The sequence below is a fragment of the Mesoplodon mirus genome (assembly GCF_964341445.2).
Source record: "Mesoplodon mirus genome assembly, chromosome: 19".
NCBI lineage: Eukaryota > Metazoa > Chordata > Mammalia > Artiodactyla > Ziphiidae > Mesoplodon > Mesoplodon mirus.
The window spans coordinates 14,933,387-14,953,655 of NC_138995.1; the positions used below are offsets into that span (position 1 = coordinate 14,933,387).

Sequence of the window (20,269 nt, forward strand, 5' to 3'; positions counted from 1 at the left end):
ATATTCAGTTTTTAACACATTCGACACATGTGGATATAAAATGTTATCACATCCAAAATACTGGTGATTTTATTAAAATTATAGTCTTAAAACAAACTATCTCAAATAGAGAAAAAAATTCTCTCCTCTTAATATTTGGCTCGTTATATCCTTTTCCAACAAACAACAGGGAATATAAAAGCCTCCAACATTGACTAAGTGGAACAGACACATGAAAAATTGTATCCTTCACTTTAGGAAGACAGCAAGGCCATGAATAATGTCCTTTTCCTATTCTTAACTCATGTGACACAATTTTAGGTAAAATTTCATTTCAGCACCTAATTATACATTTGTTGCCTGTCTTAACTCACTAATGAAACTATACATTCCTTATGGTCAGAATGCCCTTCTTCTTTTTACTCTGTCCATTAGACTGACTCACAGCACATAGTAGAGGCAATTTTACTGTCAAGCTGAACTTAAAAATGCTTTAAATATTATCATTCATTTCAAACTCTGTTGATCAATCATTTAAGGTTAAAACCCTATTCCAAAATGTCTGCCACAATAAGAACATTTCCAGTCTCTAACTACAAACCCAATTTAGCTATATAAACAACTCTAACCACCTAACATTAAGAAGTGTCCAAAGCAAACTGAATCATATCTCTTTTGGAGGCAGTCAAAACAGCCCCAACTTTGCTGCAACTCAATTATTTTTTTCTCATCGTGTTTGGATTCCTCCCTACTCTCCAATTCTAAAAGGGGATCAAGACTGAAAGAAAAGCCAAGCTCTGCCCAAGGTGCACACTCAAAACATTTACAACACTAAGTCTACTACTAAATACAAGACAACATAATCTGTGGGAATTTAAATAAGTTTGGCCATAACACTTCAATTAAGCACTTCATAAGTCACCTAAACAAAAATCTAATTTGGACAACTCCAAGATTAAAACAAATCTAAGCTATAATGACCTGTAAATTCTAAACAGAATCCTCATTAAATCTGTCAACTGTGGACAGATTTATATTAGAGGTCAGAATAATATAACTGTATAAACTGCTTTAAAATGTAATAAAACCGGGATCATCTAGTTACCAAGCTCTGCACAAAAAGTAGCTCGCCTTGCATAATTCCCAATGGTCTCCTTTTTTGTACTACCCGTATCCTCAATTACTTTTTAAAATCTGGTTTCTGGGGACTTCCCTGGTGGTCCAGTGGTAAGGAATCTGCCTTCCAATGCAGGGGACACGGGTTCGATCCCTGGTCAGGGAACTAAGATCCTTCATGCCACAGGGCAACTAAGCCTGCGCCACAACTACTGAGCTCACGTGCCTCAATGAGGGAGCCCGCATGCCGCAAACTACAGAGCCCATGCAGCCTGGAGTCCGCGTGCCACAACTAGAGAGAGAAAAACCCGCACACCACAACTAGAGAGAAGCCCATGCACCGCAATGAAGAGACAGCACACCGCAAAGAAAGATCCCGCGTGCCGCAACTAAGATCTGATGCAGCCAAAAAATTAATTAATTAATTAAGTTTTTTTTTTTTTAAATCTGGTTTCTGTCTCAGAGAAGTCCTTTTTCCTTCAGCTACTAAACTCACACCACATAAGAGCACCCCGGGACAAAAAGCACAAATGTCTAAGTGTTCAGCATACAAATTCCTAGAACCCAGCTTTATTTTTCAGACAAAAATGCAAAACTGATGACAAGACAAACAAAATACTAAAACTGATAACAAGACAAACAAAATAAAATGACAAAGGGAAAGGCTGCAGCCATGAAAATCAGTTGATGCCCACCCACTCTATCTCAAAAAACTTTTAACATCCCAAAACTTCAAGGCAAGATTGAGGGCAAGTAAGGGGGAAATTAAAGCTCTAAGTCTGAACTGAAAGTTCAGAAGTATGTACGGAGCTTTTTAAAGCATGAGGTTACCCACACGGCTCTAAAATATCTGCTTCAAGAAGAAGCAGTGTTTGGCGTCAAGGATCCAAACTGATCTGGAACTGCCATCACCAATGGGAAAGTGCTCAAAGTTTCTCAAGTGAAGACAAAGGAAAGGCAGAGAAGGAGGCTTACAAATCAGGAAAGGCTGCAACTGAAATCCAAGGCTGACTTTGGAGTCAGGAGTTTAAGTGACAAGACAAAACCTGGACTAGGAAGTTAGCCAAAAATGCTAGGACAAATAACATAGTATTAAGCACAGCTTCAGCATTAGTATATTTTTAAAAGCCACATTTGTGGATGGATACACAAAAACCACTAAGGACGTAAGGCCAGCATGCACCATCTAAAAGAGGGTTAATTCTTACCTTTTCATTCTAACATACAGCAGGATTCCAAACAGACAACAGGAACAAAACATACAAAGCAAGCATTAGGGACAGATATGGGCCTCATACTATTTTATAATAATTTAATCAATACATGAACATCTAAGAGGGCAAAAAAGCCTCCCAAAAAAGAGCTGCTATTAGAGCTTCATTAGATCTAAAGTACAAAGTAAGCCCAATTTATGGAGTGATCAGCACCCTATAAAAGGAACTGAATGCAAGTAATTACCCAAAGAACAGTCTTTCTCTGGGTCCTCCTTACTAGTGCCTTCTAACGTAAATGGAGACAAAAATTTCCACTTCAGAATGCTCTAAGAAAGGGAGGGAGGGACTTAAGAAAGCTAGAGACTTCCATCACTGTAGTTACCACAGCGTAAAATGAATAGTGGGGGACCCTATGTTAGGTAAAAGTAATGTCAAATTTCAGTTTGCAGTTTTCACCTTAAAAAATAAATTACCTGCCTTAAACTACATACACACGCACGCACACACACACACACACACACACACACACACACATATTTCCTGTGTGTAATTTGACCTCAGGTTACATTTCCTAACTTCAATGTGAAAACAGCAGATAAAGCACGTGAGAGACTGGTGTGTCTGCCAACAATGAGAGAAGACTTCTATTATGAAAGGGAAAACACTGCATTACTGCCAGTTCTTATATGCCTAAATCTGGCTTCCAGCCCTACCACACAGCAGGGCTGTTTAAGTCCTTTATTCAGCTCCACAGCTTTCTTTCAAAAGGACATTCATAGGTGAGAAAATCATGTACTTTTCAGGAAAACCATTTTCAATCAAGAAAGGCTTAGATATACAGAATGGCACCTACCTTTCTGAAATGTGCAAGCATGTCTGGGCTTCGCTCACACATTTCTGTGAGGAGGACTACAGAAGTGTGAAGGACACCTGAAAGAAAAGAACCAATGAAAACTAAAAATGAGGCTATATTATTCAACTTCATAGTACAAGGCTTTGAGTTCTGAAGGTCAATTCCAAAAGGATAGCTGCTATTTTTGTTTTTTAATCTCTCAAAGAATCTAAGCATTGAGGTGAATACAAAGAAGGTATTAATAGATAGCTGCTGATTTAATACTGGTGATGTCAATCAAAACAGAATATTCTAAAGTTATATGACCAAAATAATTGCTAAAAAATGAGAACCAATACACCTGTCTCTACATTTGAGAATATCCATAAAGACATGCTCCTAGTCAATATAAACTGGACATCACCTGCTCCAGACTTAATAAGCTCTTAGCTGAGTTTTGATAGATATTTCAAGAAGAAAACTCTTACTAAGATTTTAAATTTCCAGATAAAATATATGAAAAACCCAAGGTAGTTGTGAATGACAAAGTAAATTTGCTTGGTCAAGAGTGAGTGAAAAGAATCACACCATACTTTTCACTAAATAATAAATAAGTACCCTAAACATTCATTTGTTCAACAAGTATATTTTGAGTCTTCTAGGCACAGGACTGCATTAATCAAATTAAATACACGTTACCATTTTTTCTCTTAGCATTTAGGACACAAGAATTTTCTTCACTCAGAACTTGTTTCACTGACTTCAAAAGAAGAATAAAATGCTCGGTAAAGAACTGCCACATTTCATTTAATTTCTCTCAAGCTTTATAAAAATATATCTGGGTACCCATTACAAATTCCTGTTACAAGTAACCTAAGGGTAGTTTCACAAATCTTACACTACTACGGCAAAGCAATAAAGAAATATCTTTTTCTTCTATTATAAAATAGTCAGGAAATCAAAGGGTTTTACACATGAAAATCAAGGCTAGGATCCATTGTAATTACACTATTACTTAATACAGTATTTTTAATATAGTAAAAGAGGACCAGAAATGAAAAACAACAAGCTTACTGTAAAGGAATCAATCTCTAATTACAAAAACTAGGATATGGGAGTAGAAGAGAGATTCAACCCATTAGCCCTTCCTGGAAAAGCGTCCAAGCACAGTAGAAAGGTGAGTCCACTGCATGAGACAGAAGGCCAACACTGCCTGAAGCCTGTTCTCTTTCTCCTTCTCCCCCAGTACTTCATGAGTGCATCTAAATCACATTACCATGGTTCTTTTCATTCAACAAATTTTTTGTTGCTGGTAAGAACATCTCCATAAGTTCAGGAACCTTCCTGATGACATGAACAGCACAAAGTGCTGCCTATAAAAAACATAAAAAGGACAAAAGAAGATTTATTTCAATTAAGTCAGGACAACCAATCTTATAAACAACAAAACCTCATCAACTAGTTCACCTACATGAAAAAAGAAAGGAGTTAGGTATCAGATTTATTATTTATTATTATCAGACTTACTAGTTATTTATTAACTGGTTAGGGCTTTCCAACTTATACTGACTGCATTAACGAGAACTTCTAACTCACCTGTCTCTTTGGTCATGTATTACCAAATAAGTGGACAAAAGCTTTCTTGACTAGACCATGGTTAACACAAACTTATCAAACATGCTAAACATAATTTATGTGGAGTTTTGCAAAGTAAAAAATAAAGACTTCCATCTGTGATAATCATTCTTCTGAGTAAAAAGACCAAAAGGTTTTATAAAAACATTATGCAACTGAAAGATATATATACTGCAGATGCTTTAAATCTGCTGCTGCTTTTAATAATACCTATACTTTCCCCAATTCACTCTCTACTGAAATCAAGAAAATCATTTGAAAGTTACTTAGGATCTTAGTTAAACGCCTCTCAGTTAGCTAGTCTCTACTGAAGAAACTTGTTCACAGGAAAGAAAGACATTCAAAGACTGATTTTGGTTAAACGCCCCCACCCCTGGCAAAAGGAACCATAACTACTATTTGTTGGAATTGAATAACATAAAAGTTTAGATACATTAACAAGAAAAGATTTCAGCTAATTCTTTCCATGCTACAGTTGGGGGAAACAATTTTTTTTCCTAATCTGTAGGAATTATTTTATTTAATAATTATTAATCTTTATTAATTATTTATTTAATCTTTCTGAACAAGAGCAGCCCACACATTTTTTAAGAGAAAAGACTGGCTTTGGTCTGTAGCCATCATTAATAGTGCATGATCCTGGAAAACAGCTTGACCCTTTCAACAGCTTTGTCTCACACCATTAATACAGAGGCACAATAAACGCCAACCAGACAATATTATGTGACTCACTTCTAAAGACCTAAATTTTACCCTCTGTTTATGAAGGTTTTAGGATTCAAGCACAATAAAATAACAACAAAATGTTTATATCAACAAATAAAAGCAAATAAGTGAATAAGATCACTGTCTTCCATTACTATTCCATTTAGATATATCAATTTTAGGAAGTATGTTCTACATCATTCCCTAATAATTATCTAGGTCCCAATGGAACTGCACTTCCAAGATTCAAAGGCCCTAATACAAAGACATGGGCACTAAAATAAATTCGTAAAGATCTGTTCATTATCACTTTGTTTAATACTGTTTAGAATCAGGTAATTTAGAAAGTAATTAGGTATGCTATCTAGGGTCCAATAACATTTGCTTGTTTATAAATCATTTCCTTGAAAAACAACGAATTAAGAGAATTAAAGTGTTCACAATCACTTATTAATTGGAGAGTTAAATAGCAATAAAAAAAAAAAATCACCTCCAGGCTTCCCTGGTGGCGCAGTGGTTCAGAGTCCACCTGCCGATGCAGGGGACACGGGTTTTGGGGACACGGGTTTTTGGGACACGGGTTTTTGCCCCGCTCCGGGAAGATCCCACATGCTGTGGAGCGGCTGGGCCCGTGAGCCATGGGCGCTGAGCCTGTGCATCTGGAGCTTGTGCTCCGCAATGGGAGAGGCCACAACAGTGAGAGGCCCGCGTACCGCAAAAAAAAAAAAAAAAAAAAATCACCTCCAAAATTAGTATAAAAAAGATTTTGATTTATAAATAACTGATTCATATATAATCATTTAAAATACATTTACTGCACAGGGAAAGATAAGTTATATTATCATTTGAGGTTTCAAATATGAATAATCTGCCTTCTCATCTCCATAATACTCCCTAATCCAAACGCAGACATTCGGTTTCATGGAAAGTTACCTTTTTTCTCAAGTAAGAGTTGGAGGTTTTCAGGAGTTTCTCTACCTCTCCTGCAAGATCTCTGCACATCTCTGAGGAGCCCATGCAGCCGAGGGTACAAAGTGCTAGCCCCTGTACATATTGCGTGCTATGATTAAGATCACTGCAAAAGAAAGAAGGTGGCAGAAGTGAACATGCCCTGCCTGGTGCTCCCCATGAAGAAGCTTCACAATCTAACGAGGTAGCTCTGAACGATTCATGATTTCTCTAATACGGAAAATATTTATTAGGATTATTTTTGCAAAAAGTGTTTATTCTAACTTTATTACAAATTACAACACAGCAAACTGACTGACAGTCTGTTCTACATGCTTGCAACCCAATGTTTCCAAATACCAAAGCAACATAAACTGGACAACATGCTATCTGTTGGATGTTAAAAGACAACTCTCTTTAGGAAATTCAGCAAACCACTGAAAGTAAAAACTAGCAATGACAGAATATGAAGCACAACTGTATATTTAAAAGATTTTAATATGCTCTATTACTAACTACAAAAAAAAGTAATACAGTAACCAAAACCTTAAAAAAAATCAGAAAACAATCTCTACTGCTAGAGCATTTAAGATGACTTAAACATCACAACAGAAACACTCTATACTATACACTCTATACTTAAACACTCTATACTCTAAATACTATACCATAAGGTCTTTGCTCTTATGATATAGTATTAACCTTGATGTTACATTAATTTTTACACTTTTATTTATTCAAAAGAAGAAAAAATTAGTAACTAAAAAGATAGGTAATTAAACCATCATAAACTTAGCTAGATGTTTACAGTGAGGCTCAGTATCTAGTGATACAGATACAAAATATTCTATTTCTAACAGGCATTGATTACTGTACAAAATTATTTCTAAACCAGCTTGAAGTATACTTTCAGAAAAGCTGAAATATTAAAAGCTTGAACCAGTAAACTCATTTATATATTAAAACCAACTCTTACAATTCAGAAGCTGAATTATTATGTTGAGTTATGCTACTTCCACCAGCTTTAAGAGCATTTTAAAATCGTTTAGCTCAGTGGTTCTCAAACTGTGATTAAAGAATCTCTGGAAGTCTCCAAGACTGTTTCAGGGGGTCCACGAAATACAAACTATTTTCACAATACTAACTCATTATTTGTCAGCTTTATTGACACCCGCACATCATGATAGTGCAAAGGCAATGGTGGGGAAAAGCTATGGAATGTTAGCACAAATCAGGGCAGAGGCACCAAACTATAATAGTGGTCACTGAATACACTGCCACACACTTAGAGTGAAAGAAGGGAGGTAGGGAGGGAGTTTCACTTAATACTGCCCATGACAAAGCAGTAAAAATGATTAGTTTTATTATACCTTGACTCTTTTTTTTTTTTTTTTAAAGCCACGCCACATGGCTTGCAGGATCTCAGCTCCCTGATCAGGGACTGAACCCAGGCCACTGCAGTGAAAGCCCAGAATCCTAACCACTAGGCCCCCAGGGAACTCCCATATACCTTGACTCTTGAGTGCACATTTTTTAACATTCTGTGTGACAAAATGGAAAGTATGCATAAAGTACTTGTGATGCATACTGGAGTAAAGTGGCAATCTCAGAGAAAAGCACTTGTGTATTTGCTTCATTTGCAAGCTAAACTACAAACTAGCTACTTTTAAAATGAACATCATTCTTATTTGAAAAATAACTGACAACTATAATTATTAAGATGTGATTATTTGCCAAACATTTTCTTGAAGAAGAGCCAAGTAAGCTTATCACTTCAAGAGCAACAAGTGACAATATTTGTTGCCAATGATAAAATCTAAGCTTTGAAGTGAAAATTAGAATTTTGGAATATTTGTATTGCCACCATGAACCTGACAGTCTATCAATACTTTAAAACTCAGTGAACCAATTTTCTCCAAATGCCTTAAGCATGATGTTTAAAAAGCATGCAAGAGTAAAAGATTCATTCAAAGTGTAAGACAGACCAATGGGTTTTAATATAACAAAGAACCAAACTTCACTGATACGGTTTCAGAACCCACATTGTAATTAACCCTAAAGAAACTACCACTTGTGGAGTTTTGATATACTATCATAGAACATTATCCATAGTTAATCTGAAAGGTTATTAAAGTCCTCTTTCTTTTTTAAACTACATTATCTGTGAAAGGCTACATCTTCTTCATAAACTTAATCAAAACGTAACATAAGAAACTGAATGCAGAAGCAAATATGAGCATCTAGCTTCTAGCTTCCATTAGGTTAGATATTAAAGAGATTTACAAAATTGTAAAATAATGCCATTCTTCTCACTGAAATTGTTCTTGTTCTGAAAAATAGTTTTTCATCAAAAAATTTATTTCTGTTAACATTGTAATGGGTTCATTATTGGTCATTTTATTTTTATTTATTTATTTTTTGGGGTAATTTTAAATGAACTAATAAATGGTTTTAGGCTTCCCTGAAGAACAAAGAAAGGAAAGGAAACAGAAGGTAAAGTGTCAATCAGTCAGGTTTGCTATTGTCTACCAATTTGAATATTTAAGATAAAAATTACTGATAAAATAAAGTTTAACTTAACTATGGCTTTACCATTTAGTGTCCTAGTTTCCAAGAGTATTTAGTTGACTCTTCAATCATTTTTCAATGATTAAGAATATTTGCATAATGCAAGCTCTGAAAGTATTATATTTAATTTTTAAAGATTTAATTCCAAGATCATTAATGTCAGAGTTTTTCTAGGCCAATGAACAATGAGGTAAACATTCATCATTAAACAGAAAAACTGCTGGTACACAGGATGCCCCATAATCAAAATGCAAAAAACCTCACAAATTAAAAAAACCCATTCATTAACAGATTAAAAAAACACACACAGGGGACTTCCCCGTGGTCCCGTGGTAAAGAATCCGCCTTCCAATGCAGGGGACGCAGGTTCAATCCCTGGTTGGGGGACTAAGATCCCACATGCCGCAGGGCAACTAAGCCCATGCATCACAACTACTGAGCTCGCGTGCCTCAATGAGAGAGCCCACGTGCTGCAAACTATACAGCCCAGGCACCCTGGAGCCCATGCGCCACAACTAGAGAGAGAGAGAAAGAGAAAACCCATACGCCACAACTAGAGAAGACCACATGCCACAACGAAGATCCCGCACCACAATGAAAGATCCCACATGCCTCAACGAAGACCCCGTGTGCCGCAACTAAGACCCGACGCAGCCAAAAAAATAAAGAAAATAAATTAAAAAAAAAAAAACACTGAATCATCCAAAGTCCTTTAACTGAGCTTAAACTTAAGTGCCAGATCAATTCCCAACTATTATTAGCTCTCTCCTAAATTCACTTGGGGCTTCACTGGGTCTCATGAAAATTAAACACAAAGATTCCTTCTTTGCCTGTATGCCTATTCTTCCATTTTTATCAAGCTACATACCTATACTTGAGTTTGGTATTGTCTCTAATATGAACTTGCTGCTAGGCAGAACTGCCAAATTATCAGCATATGATTGATTGAAGGCTTGAATAATAAGGGCACAGAGCATGCAAGAACAAAAAGTAAAGAAACTTTCAGAGGCCTGTCCAGAATAAATGTGTAAAGTCACATTAAATATCTAAAATGTAACCTCCATGACACCAAGGATTTCTGTCCATTTTTTTCATTCTCCATCCCCAAAGCTCATAACACCTCCTGGCATACAACAGGTATACAATAAATATTTGTTGAATAAATGAGTCAACTTAGTATTTTCGTTATTAATATTTATTTCAAGGCCAAAAAGAACAAGATTCTCCCAAATTAAGTCACAGAGTCAATGTATTTACATGACACACTCTGTATTTACAAGCAATCATAATTCTCATTTTGAAATTTTTCATTATCCATTGGGAAATTTTAAATTATAATTTTTACCACAGCAAAATATATGAGTTCAGTGTCTTTAAATTGATCACCTATATCCCTCTGATTCTACTTTCTGTCAAATACAGAAATACTATAAATGAAAAAGAAATCTAAAAAAGGAGATTAAACCAATAGACAAACCAAAACCAAATCAAAACAAACCAAAAAGTATCTTTAATCAATATGGCCATCAGAACTTCCATAACTTTCTTTTTTGTTTTCTTAAATTTATTTATTTAATTTATTTATTTTTGGCTGCGTTGGGTCTTTTTTGCTGTGCGCGGGTTTTTTCTCTAGTTGCGGCGAGCAGGAGCTACTCTTCATTATGGTGTGTGGGCTTCTCATTGCGGTGGCTTCTCTAGTTGCAGAGCACGGGCTCTAGGCACGGGGGCTTCAGTAGTTGTGGCTCGCGGGCTCTAGAGCACAAGCTCAGTAGTTGTGGTGCACGGGCTTAGTTGCTCCGCGGCATGTGGGATCTTCCGGGACCAGGGCTCAAACCCATGTCCCCAGCACTGGCAGGCGGACTCTTAACCACTGCGCCACCAGGGAAACCCTAAAACTTCCATAACTTTCTAAGAGAAATTTATTATAAGAGAGATACTGAGGGGGATTCCCTGGTGGCACAGTCATTGGGAATCTGCCTGCCAGTGCAGGGGACACGGGTTCGAGCCCTAGTCAGGGAAGATTCCCACATGCCGCGGAGCAACTAAGCCCATGTGCCACAACTACTGAGCCTGTGCTCTAGAGCCCGTGAGCCACAACTACAGAGCCTGCAAGCCACAACTACTGAGCCCGCTTGCCTAGAGCCCGTGCTCCACAACAAGAGAAGCCACTGCAATGAGAAGCCCGTGCACCGCAACGAAGAGTAGCCCCCACTCACTGCAACTAGAGAAAGCCTGCGTGCAGCAACGAAGACCCAACGCAGCCAAAAATAAATAAATAAGTAAATAAATAATTTTTTTTTTTAAAAAGAGAGATACTGAGAACTGTTAATTCCCTACTCACAGGTCCTCTAATTTCTCCAGAATGGCAAGCATTAACTTTGTAAGTTAAACACATAACTGGACTAGTAAATCAGTAAAGCACCCATTAGTGAAAAAAGGACTTATACACAAAAATTCACAGGGCTAAATATAATTCCCAGCAACTGAAATCTGGGATTAGACTGCTGACAAGCAAGACCTCTCTTTTTACCTTTAAATGGTATTTATTAAGAACATACACTGGTAATTATTTAATAAACACAATGTTTCATTATTCATGGTATTCAAAAAAATATATGATAAGAAAGCTCAGATTTACCAATGCTCTTTCTATTCTATGAAAGTCCAAATGCTTATTCATGGCTAAATAGTTGCTATGACTCAAGATGTACAGCAATACCTTCATTTAGTTAAATTATCCCCTACAGAAGTTTTAATCCTTTGCTTAGCCTCTTTACATATAAGCTATAGAACCAAAAGCAGCTCAAATACATTCTAGACAGTAAATATAAAATCAATAAATAGAAGCTTTTGATGTCTTATTATAAAAAAGACCTAAAAGTACAAAGTAGTTATTGGAAGAAGGAAATTAAGACTTACTTCTTGATACAGTTGGTCATGAGAAGATGGACATCTTGTCTTTCATCTAACAGCAGCATTGCCCCTAAATAGCCAATGCGTTTGTCTGTGAATTTTTGAGAAGCGATAAGCTTGAGGCACTCCAACTACAAATAAAAAATAAATAAATATATAAATAATTTTTAAAAAGAAAGAAAAAAGGAAAAGAAAAAAATTAAGAAATTGCTACCATAATCAGGAAAGCAATGTTTTTAACCCAGAGTCAATGGTTAACTAAAGTACATAGGTATAACCTGTATCATCAAACCACCTAAATAAAAGGCAAAGGTTTAAAAGATAGTACAGTATCTTGATAATAATAATCAAGTTCTGGAATCGATCATCTTGTCAAGGTCCTATGGGATTTGCCATCCAAATAATCTGTGAAGTTTACCTGAGGTCTACATATTCATACAAACTACTAAAGTGTTGTCATAAAGTTTTAATAAACCTAATTCCTAATTTAATTCCCAGGTTATACTAAACGAGCACCAAGCTCATGTGTGTATTTAATGTCTGGTTCCTATTGTGAATATCAAAAACTCAGTAACTGGAAACATACCAAAGTGCCAAACAGTGTCCTAAACACCAGGAATGTACAACTGAAGAAGACATAGACAATAACTAACTTTAACATAATGTGGAAAGTGCTACATTTAGGGCTTGAACCAAGTACTATGGAGAGGTGAGGTTTCAGCAATCAAATATAGAAGTAAACAAACACACACAAGCCAGAGGAAAACCCAGTAATGGAATTAACCTAAAATGTTTTATATGATTTCTTCTTTACATAATTCTTCTTTACACAATCCTCAGAGCTTAAGAATCCGTGTAGTTATTTACAACAGCCAAGACATGGAAACAAGCCAAGTGCCCATCAACAGATGATTGGTTTAAGATGTGGTGTGTGTGTGTATGTGTATAAAAATATATACGTATATATACATATATACATATAATGGAATATTAGTCATAAAAAAGAATGAAATAGTACCATTTGCAGCAACATGGATGGACCTAGAGATTATCATATTAAGTGAAGTAAGTCAGAGAAAGACAAACGTTTTATGGTATCACTTATATGTGGAATCTAAAAAATAATACAAATGAATCTATTTACAACACAGAAACAGACTCAGGAAATAGAAAACTTATGGTTACCAAAGGGGAGAGAGGGAGAAGGATAAATTAGGAGTAATTAACAGATACAAACTACTACACATAAAATAGATAAGGAACAAGGATTTACTGTATAGCACAGGAAACTATATTCAATATCTTGTAATAATTTATAAAGGAAAATAATCTGAAAAAAAAATATATATATATATAAAACTCAATCACTTTGCTATACACCTGAGACAATATTGTAAATCAACAATACTTCAATTTAAAAAAAAAGGGTCCTTGTATTTAAACAGTTTGCCCCTCTACTTAGCCTTTCTTGAACATCACAGTCACTCTGATATACTTTATCATTCCATCTTGACTAACATGGAAGAGGCCAAACATTCCCTCTCGGGCAGTGGTTTACAAAGGGTATACACAAGTTAGACTCTTCAAGAGGGGTTTTGCAAACTATGCTCCCATTTAGAATCACTGCATTCCAAGGAAAGAGGCTCAGATGCAGACTGGTGTAGACAGGAATGTAAGATCACATGAGACTACTTCCCATATGAATCTGCCTGTAAGTATGAAAGTCAAACTGAGAAATGTAAAAGAGTTTACAAATAAACCTGTTTCGAGCTATTTAAAAACTGCTCTCTCAATGTACCTACAATAAAAACACCTAAAGGTTGTGGGATGACTACACCATCATGAGCAAGTCAAAGAAGCCTCAAAGGGAGAATAACCAGGATCCCAAGGAAAACTGAAATGCCTCTGAGATCAACAAAGATTATCTAACAACCCTTCCCTTCTGTCTACACATTCAATTTAAATTTCAAAAACAACTTCTGAAATAGAAGATGTTTACAGTCATTCTTACAATGTCAGCAGGAAAATTACTGCTGAGGTGTATGAGAAAATCACAAGTTAAAATGTTATTAGAAAAATCTTTCTCTTTTTCAAACTGAAGGTTTTTAAAACTTCCCATTTCATCATTCTATAAATAAATATTTTAGCAGTAAAAGAAAATGTTCTAAGAATCAGGTATCACTGAAATGTTTATCATCCTTACTGAATCATGCTTCAGGCAAACAGCAAGCATTACACAAACTATCCAAATTTTTTTTCTTAAGGTGAACTAATGAGAAGGACACTCAGGCATTAATATTACTTCACATTTTTAAAGGCCAAGTTTTAAGATAAGCACACCAGAAGTCACTGATGACTGGTGAGTACAATTTGTTGTTTTTTTGTGACAGCTGTTAAAACTTACCTAATAACTAAATAGCCAAAAGAAAAACTAAAATTAAAGGGACAAATACTAAATTAATTCTTTTTTAATATTTCCTGTTGGTACAGTGACTTTGCTGTAAGAATGACCTGCTGTTTTTTTTTTGAAGGTGACAAATTTGAGGGGAAAATACAAGATTATATACTGGAAATGGCCTCTGAAATACATACTCCAGTGAAGGATTAACTCTGATCACACTTCACACTTACAGTGGCCAGCAAATAGAGCTCAGGCTGTACCACGTGTCATCATTATAAGTGTTATCAAGGTTTTCAAATGTTGAAAAAGAAAATGATTGGAGGAGAATACAATGGGATGTGGGCAAATGTGAGGAGAGGGCATCCACTTTTTTTTTTTTTTTTTTTTTTTTTTTTTTGCTGTACGTGGGCCTCTCACTGTTGTGGCCTCTCCCGTTGCGGAGCACAGGCTCCGGATGCGCGGGCTCAACGGCCATGGCTCACGGGCCCAAGCCGCTCCGTGGCACGTGGGATCTTCCCAGACCGGGGCACGAACCTGTGTCCCCTGCATCGGCAGGTGGACTCTCAACCACTGCACCACCAGGGAAGCCCGGGCATCCACTTTTGAGCAGCAATCACTAAAAACACAACTCAACACTTACATGAGTTACAGAACAGAAAAAAAAATAGTAACCAATTAAATGTATCCACCCCTTAGTCAACAACCTCAACTTCCATCTAGTACTACTCCTTCTCACTTAAAGCTACTTGAAACTGCCACGTGAAACACTGCTAACCCACAAATCTGGCTTTAAATCCACCATAAACAGTCCACCACCAAGGTAACAGAAAACTTTTGCTTTTACCCCAAACTCTGTGAGCAAAAGTCAAAAGACAAATGACAAACTTGGAAAAAATATTTGCAACTCATTTCACAGACATGAAATCCTATACAACAGGATTCTACAAACTTATTTTTTAAAAGACCAACAACGAATATAATAAGTCAAAGAATTTGAACAGACAGTTCAAACTAAGAAATAATTCAAACATACAAAATGAAGTTCAATCTTCTCATAAAACAAATGCAAACCCATCTAGGAAAATTTACTAAAACATCATTGACCTGTGCACCTGAAAAGGGTGTGTTATATGATATGCAAAATATGATTCAATGAAGTTATTAAAAAAGAAATGCAAATCAAAACCATATTGAGATACTACTTTTTAACCTATTATATTAGCAAAGATAAAAAACTGTCATAACAGTGCAAGGACATTAGTAATGGCAGTATAAACTGGCACAAGATGTAGTAAGAAAGATTTGGTCTATCTAAATTACAAACACACATACCCTTTGACTCAACAAATCCACTTTTAGGAACTTACAATGCATTTATATTCACACATGAGCAAAATAATGGATATTATTCCATTGTAGTATTACTTTAAACAGTAAGATTGGAAATAAATGTCCGTTAATAAGACATCAGTTAAATAAATTGACTCACACATATAACAGAATACTATGCTGTATTTACTACCATGAGCATGTCAATAAAGTTGGAAAAAAATAAGTACAAGGAAGCTCTTTATATATTGGTATGGGTTAATCTTCAAGACAGATTAATAAGTGGACAGTGCATACAGTATTTTACAATGTATTTTTGGAAGAGGCGAGAATATATATGTCCATTGCCTGGAGATGTATAAAATGTCTCTAGAAGTATAGTCAAGAAATGAATACCACAAGCTGCCTATAAGGAGGGAAACTAAGTGACTGGAAGAGGATAGAAAGCAGAGTTTTCATCGTATATCCTTTTGTATCCTTTAAATTTTGCATCGATGAACTGTCATTATTTATTTCAAAGATAAATAATATTGGGCTGGGAGAGAAAAAACTGCAGGATGAAGAGAATTTACATCTAACTTGTAGTTAGAAAAGTTAATACAGTAATATTATAATTAAAAAGGAAAAAAACAACTGAAATCATTTGTTCCCCCTCCAAAGTTAAACAACATATATTTCAAAAAATAGCAAAAAAGCATTTGAGTCTTGGAATCATTTCATGAAAGAGCCTTTGAAAAATTTAAGAAACTCATATGAAAATATAACTCAGTAAATGGAAACAACCTTTTAAAGATAACTTCAATTCATAATGAGCAATTACTGCGCTATTCTATCATACCTGCGATGCCGTAGGAACGTGTTAAGAAGTATGCTCCCTTCTTATCTCTATTCCCCACAAGGGCTGTGCTCTTTTCTGCTGACAGTTATTTTGTATTCTTCACCTACTAACAATTTCTTCCTTAACAACCGCTCTTAATATATTGATACTTGCTTATCCACAGCAACCTTCTCCCTCTCCCCCCACCTACATCCCAAAGGGTTGACTGTGGTAACTCTTTGCTACTCACTGATTTTTTTATATTTATTTTCCAAGTGTTTTGAGACACTGTGGTTTTCCTTTAATTTAGAAAGCTCCTGCTGTGTCCCAACCAATGTGCTAGTCATTCTCACTGATACACAGTTAGAAGGACACATAAAACCAGCATTTGAACATTTATCATAAAATATGATAGATATATACCGTGACAGTCATGCACAAGCTACTGTGAAAACAAAGTAGGAAGGCCACCCAATTCGGGTTAGAAACTAAGAAAACATCTGAGAAAAGTTTCTATCTCTTTACATAACACTTAGTGGAACAGAAAGAAACCAGTTAGCTTTGCCTCTCTTATCCTGGTTCTAGCTAAGAGACCTAAGTGAGCTATTTCAACAATCCGGGCCTAGTTTCCTTATCACTAAGGTAACTGAGCCACATCATGGAAGACAGTGCCCTAACAGTTGTCCTACACTCCATGTCTTCCAAGGCAAATAGTCCCTAATTCTCTCCAGCTGATCCTTGAATTTTTCTCAGAATATTTTCTCAGCAGAAGCATTCCAGAGAGCCATGAGCAACAAGCCTTAAGGGACTGAAGTTATCAGCCTCCTTTAGAACAAACACAGTGCCTTAAAAATCACTAATCAAAATCACCTGGGAGGGTTCTAAGATTTTTATATATATATATATATATATATATATATAGGTCACCCCCAGGATATTCTGATGGAGTAGATTTGAGAGAAAGCCTAACAACTTAATTTTTACATACTTTTCCTAAATGACTCAATGCTCCAATTTTCCTAGAATTTCAAAGCAATTTTTAATAGGAGAACTTTACCAAGTTTCTGGCCTTGTTACATTTTTCTGAAGCAAGTACAAATATTGCCTTTTATCAGCATTTAATCTGGTTGCCCTTTAGAAAAAGCTGCACTCGTTTTGTTAGCTTTTAGAACAATTTCTCAAAAGGTCAAATGCACATATACATTTGCTTTTAATTTAACACTGAGCTTTATAATGTGAACAATCATCTTGATGAAGAGATGCAATTAAAATATTGTAAACATTAACAGATCTGCAACTGATTGGTTAGGTCTTAGTTACTTGTATTTCATTTTAATACTCAGAAATAACTTTCTAGTTTATACACACACACACACACACACACACACACTCTCACACACACACACACACACATTTTTGAAGAACAAGATTATAACTGCTTTACCACTATGTAGCTTGGCAACATAAAATCTATATGGACCAGAGCCTGTTTTTTCATTCTTCTGACATTAACATTCCTACTGTATCCCATTTTTTTTTCTCTTGAGAAAATTTATTATGAAATATTTTACTTAAAAATTTGACCCACCAACGAGCTTTATCAAATCTTAACATTATACCCTATTTATTTTGATGAATTTAATATTACAAATTCAACTGAATACCTCTGAATATTCTGCCTCAATCTGTTCCCTCTCTCTATCCCAGGAGTGACCAAAACTCAAAACTGCTGCTGATCATTGTCATGTCATATGTCCTTAGCTATACATGTAGAGACAATTGTTTTTGAATGTTTTAAACTTTACACAAAGTATCATATTGTATTCCTGCTCTTTTCACTCAACATCTTTTGAGCATTACTCACATCCAAACAAGAAGCTCCAATTCAGTCATATTCATTGCTATAGAGTATCCCATATATGAATATACTACAACTTACCTATTCTTTTTTTAAATTAATTTATTTATTTTATTTATTTTATTTTTGGCTGCGTTGGGTCTTCGTAGCTGCACACGGGCTTTCTCTAGTTGTGGTGAGCGGGGGCTACTCTTCGTTGCAGTGTGCAGGCTTCTCATTGCCGTGGCTTCTCTTGTTGTGGAGCACAGATTCTAGGCACGTGGGCTTCAGCAGTTGTGTTACACGGGCTCAGTAGTTGTGGCTCACGGGCTCTAGAGCGCAGGCTCAGTAGTTGTGGCACACAGGCTTAGCTGCTCCGTGGCATGTGGGATCTTCCCAGATCAGGGCTCAAACCCATGTCCCCTGCATTGGCAGGCGGATTCTTAACCACTGCGCCACCAGGGAAGCCCAACTTACCTATTCTTTTTGTGGAGATACAGATTGTTCCCAATGCTTTCCTAACAGAAACAAAACTACAATGAACACTTATAAAACTTTTTTTTTTTTTTTGCGGTACGCGGGCCTCTCACTGTTGTGGCCTCTCCCGTTGCGAAGCACAGGCTCCGGACGCGCAGGCTCAGCGGCCATGGCTCACGGGCCCAGCCGCTCCACGGCATGTGGGATCTTCCCAGACCGGGGCACGAACCCGTGTCCCCTGCATCGGCAGGCGGACTCTCAACCACTGAGCCACCAGGGAAGCCCCAAAACGTCTCTTTTTAAACAGACAAGGAGGCTTGATCAGATTCAGGTTTATCAGTTTTTCTTTTGTTTTGATTTAGCAAATATAATTCACAGGTGGTGGTATGAACTTTCATCAGGAGGTATATAATTATTTCTGGTGGTTGTCTCTCCTGTGACATTAGCAGCACCGATGATCATCAGGGGTTACAAAATGGTAATATCCTAATTCTTCCATTCCTTCTTCATTAGCTGGCTTATTCCTCTAAGGAGCAATTCCTCTATATATACCATTGGATCACCAATAGTTCCTTCAGAAGGAACTTAGCAATAATTCCTTTATAAGGAACTACTGGTAAGGAAAAGCAGGATAAATGTCTGTTTCTTTCCATTTATTTATCAGTTTTCAAAATAATGAGTCAGTTCCCTAGTATCCTCCAAAGATGACCAATGAAGTTTTCAAAAATTTTTAAAATTATTATGAACTCATTGATATAAACTTACTTGGTATGTTTCAACTACAATTATTACTTTTATTAAAAGCTCAAACTTTCTCATTTTGAGGCATGACAGCCTCCTCTTGTGGCTACCATATCCTTTTAAAATGACCTCTGTAGTTTTTCTTGACTTCTGGTACAGTACAACAGTCCAAGCTTATTTTGTACATTTCCTGCCCCAGATTTGGGATCAGCCATCTTTCTAATGGGCCTGACCCTTTTAGAATAAAAGGGTATTTGGAGACCACAATCTGAGCTTAAGTGTGCTCAAGGCAAGGATGCCTACTATCACCTCTTCTTTTCAATATTGTTCTACATGTACAGTATAGTAAGGAAATAAGAAAATGTTTAAGGATGGAAAAGGAAGGGAACTGCCATCATTTGCAGACAGTATTGCTGACCATATGGAAACAATAGAGTCCACAGGGACTCTTAGGACTAAGTAATGTTGCTAGGCAGATAAATAGACAAAAATCAATTATATTTCTATATACCTATAACATAATTATTAAAAAATTTAAAGAATGCTATTTCCAATAGGAACAAGAGCTCCAAGGAACCTAGCAATAAGCTTCACCAAAGATGTGTAAGACCTTATGGAGAATACTGTAAAACTTTAGAGAACCTAAGGAAGTGAAATGCTATACTATACTTTATTGATGGAGAGGAAGACTATTGCAGACAGGTAATTGGGTACAGCAGGCCAGGATGGAACTGGGGAGAAACAGAACGCATGCCCA

The 20,269-nt window shown here is 36.2% G+C and overlaps 1 protein-coding gene across 2 annotated transcripts in view; it reads right to left on the bottom strand.

Annotated features, from left to right (window-relative positions):
* Window positions 1-20,269, bottom strand: part of AP1G1 (adaptor related protein complex 1 subunit gamma 1) — a gene marked incomplete at its 5' end in the record, with an annotated part of 77,790 nt that overhangs the window by 27,152 nt on the left and 30,369 nt on the right. For both annotated transcript variants that reach the window (XM_082606041.1, XM_082606040.1), the window contains 4 exons: window positions 3,163-3,239; window positions 4,418-4,514; window positions 6,415-6,556; window positions 11,917-12,041. In XM_082606041.1, the coding sequence (XP_082462167.1) occupies window positions 3,163-3,239; window positions 4,418-4,514; window positions 6,415-6,556; window positions 11,917-12,041 (441 nt within the window). The remainder of the gene's footprint in view (window positions 1-3,162; window positions 3,240-4,417; window positions 4,515-6,414; window positions 6,557-11,916; window positions 12,042-20,269) is intronic.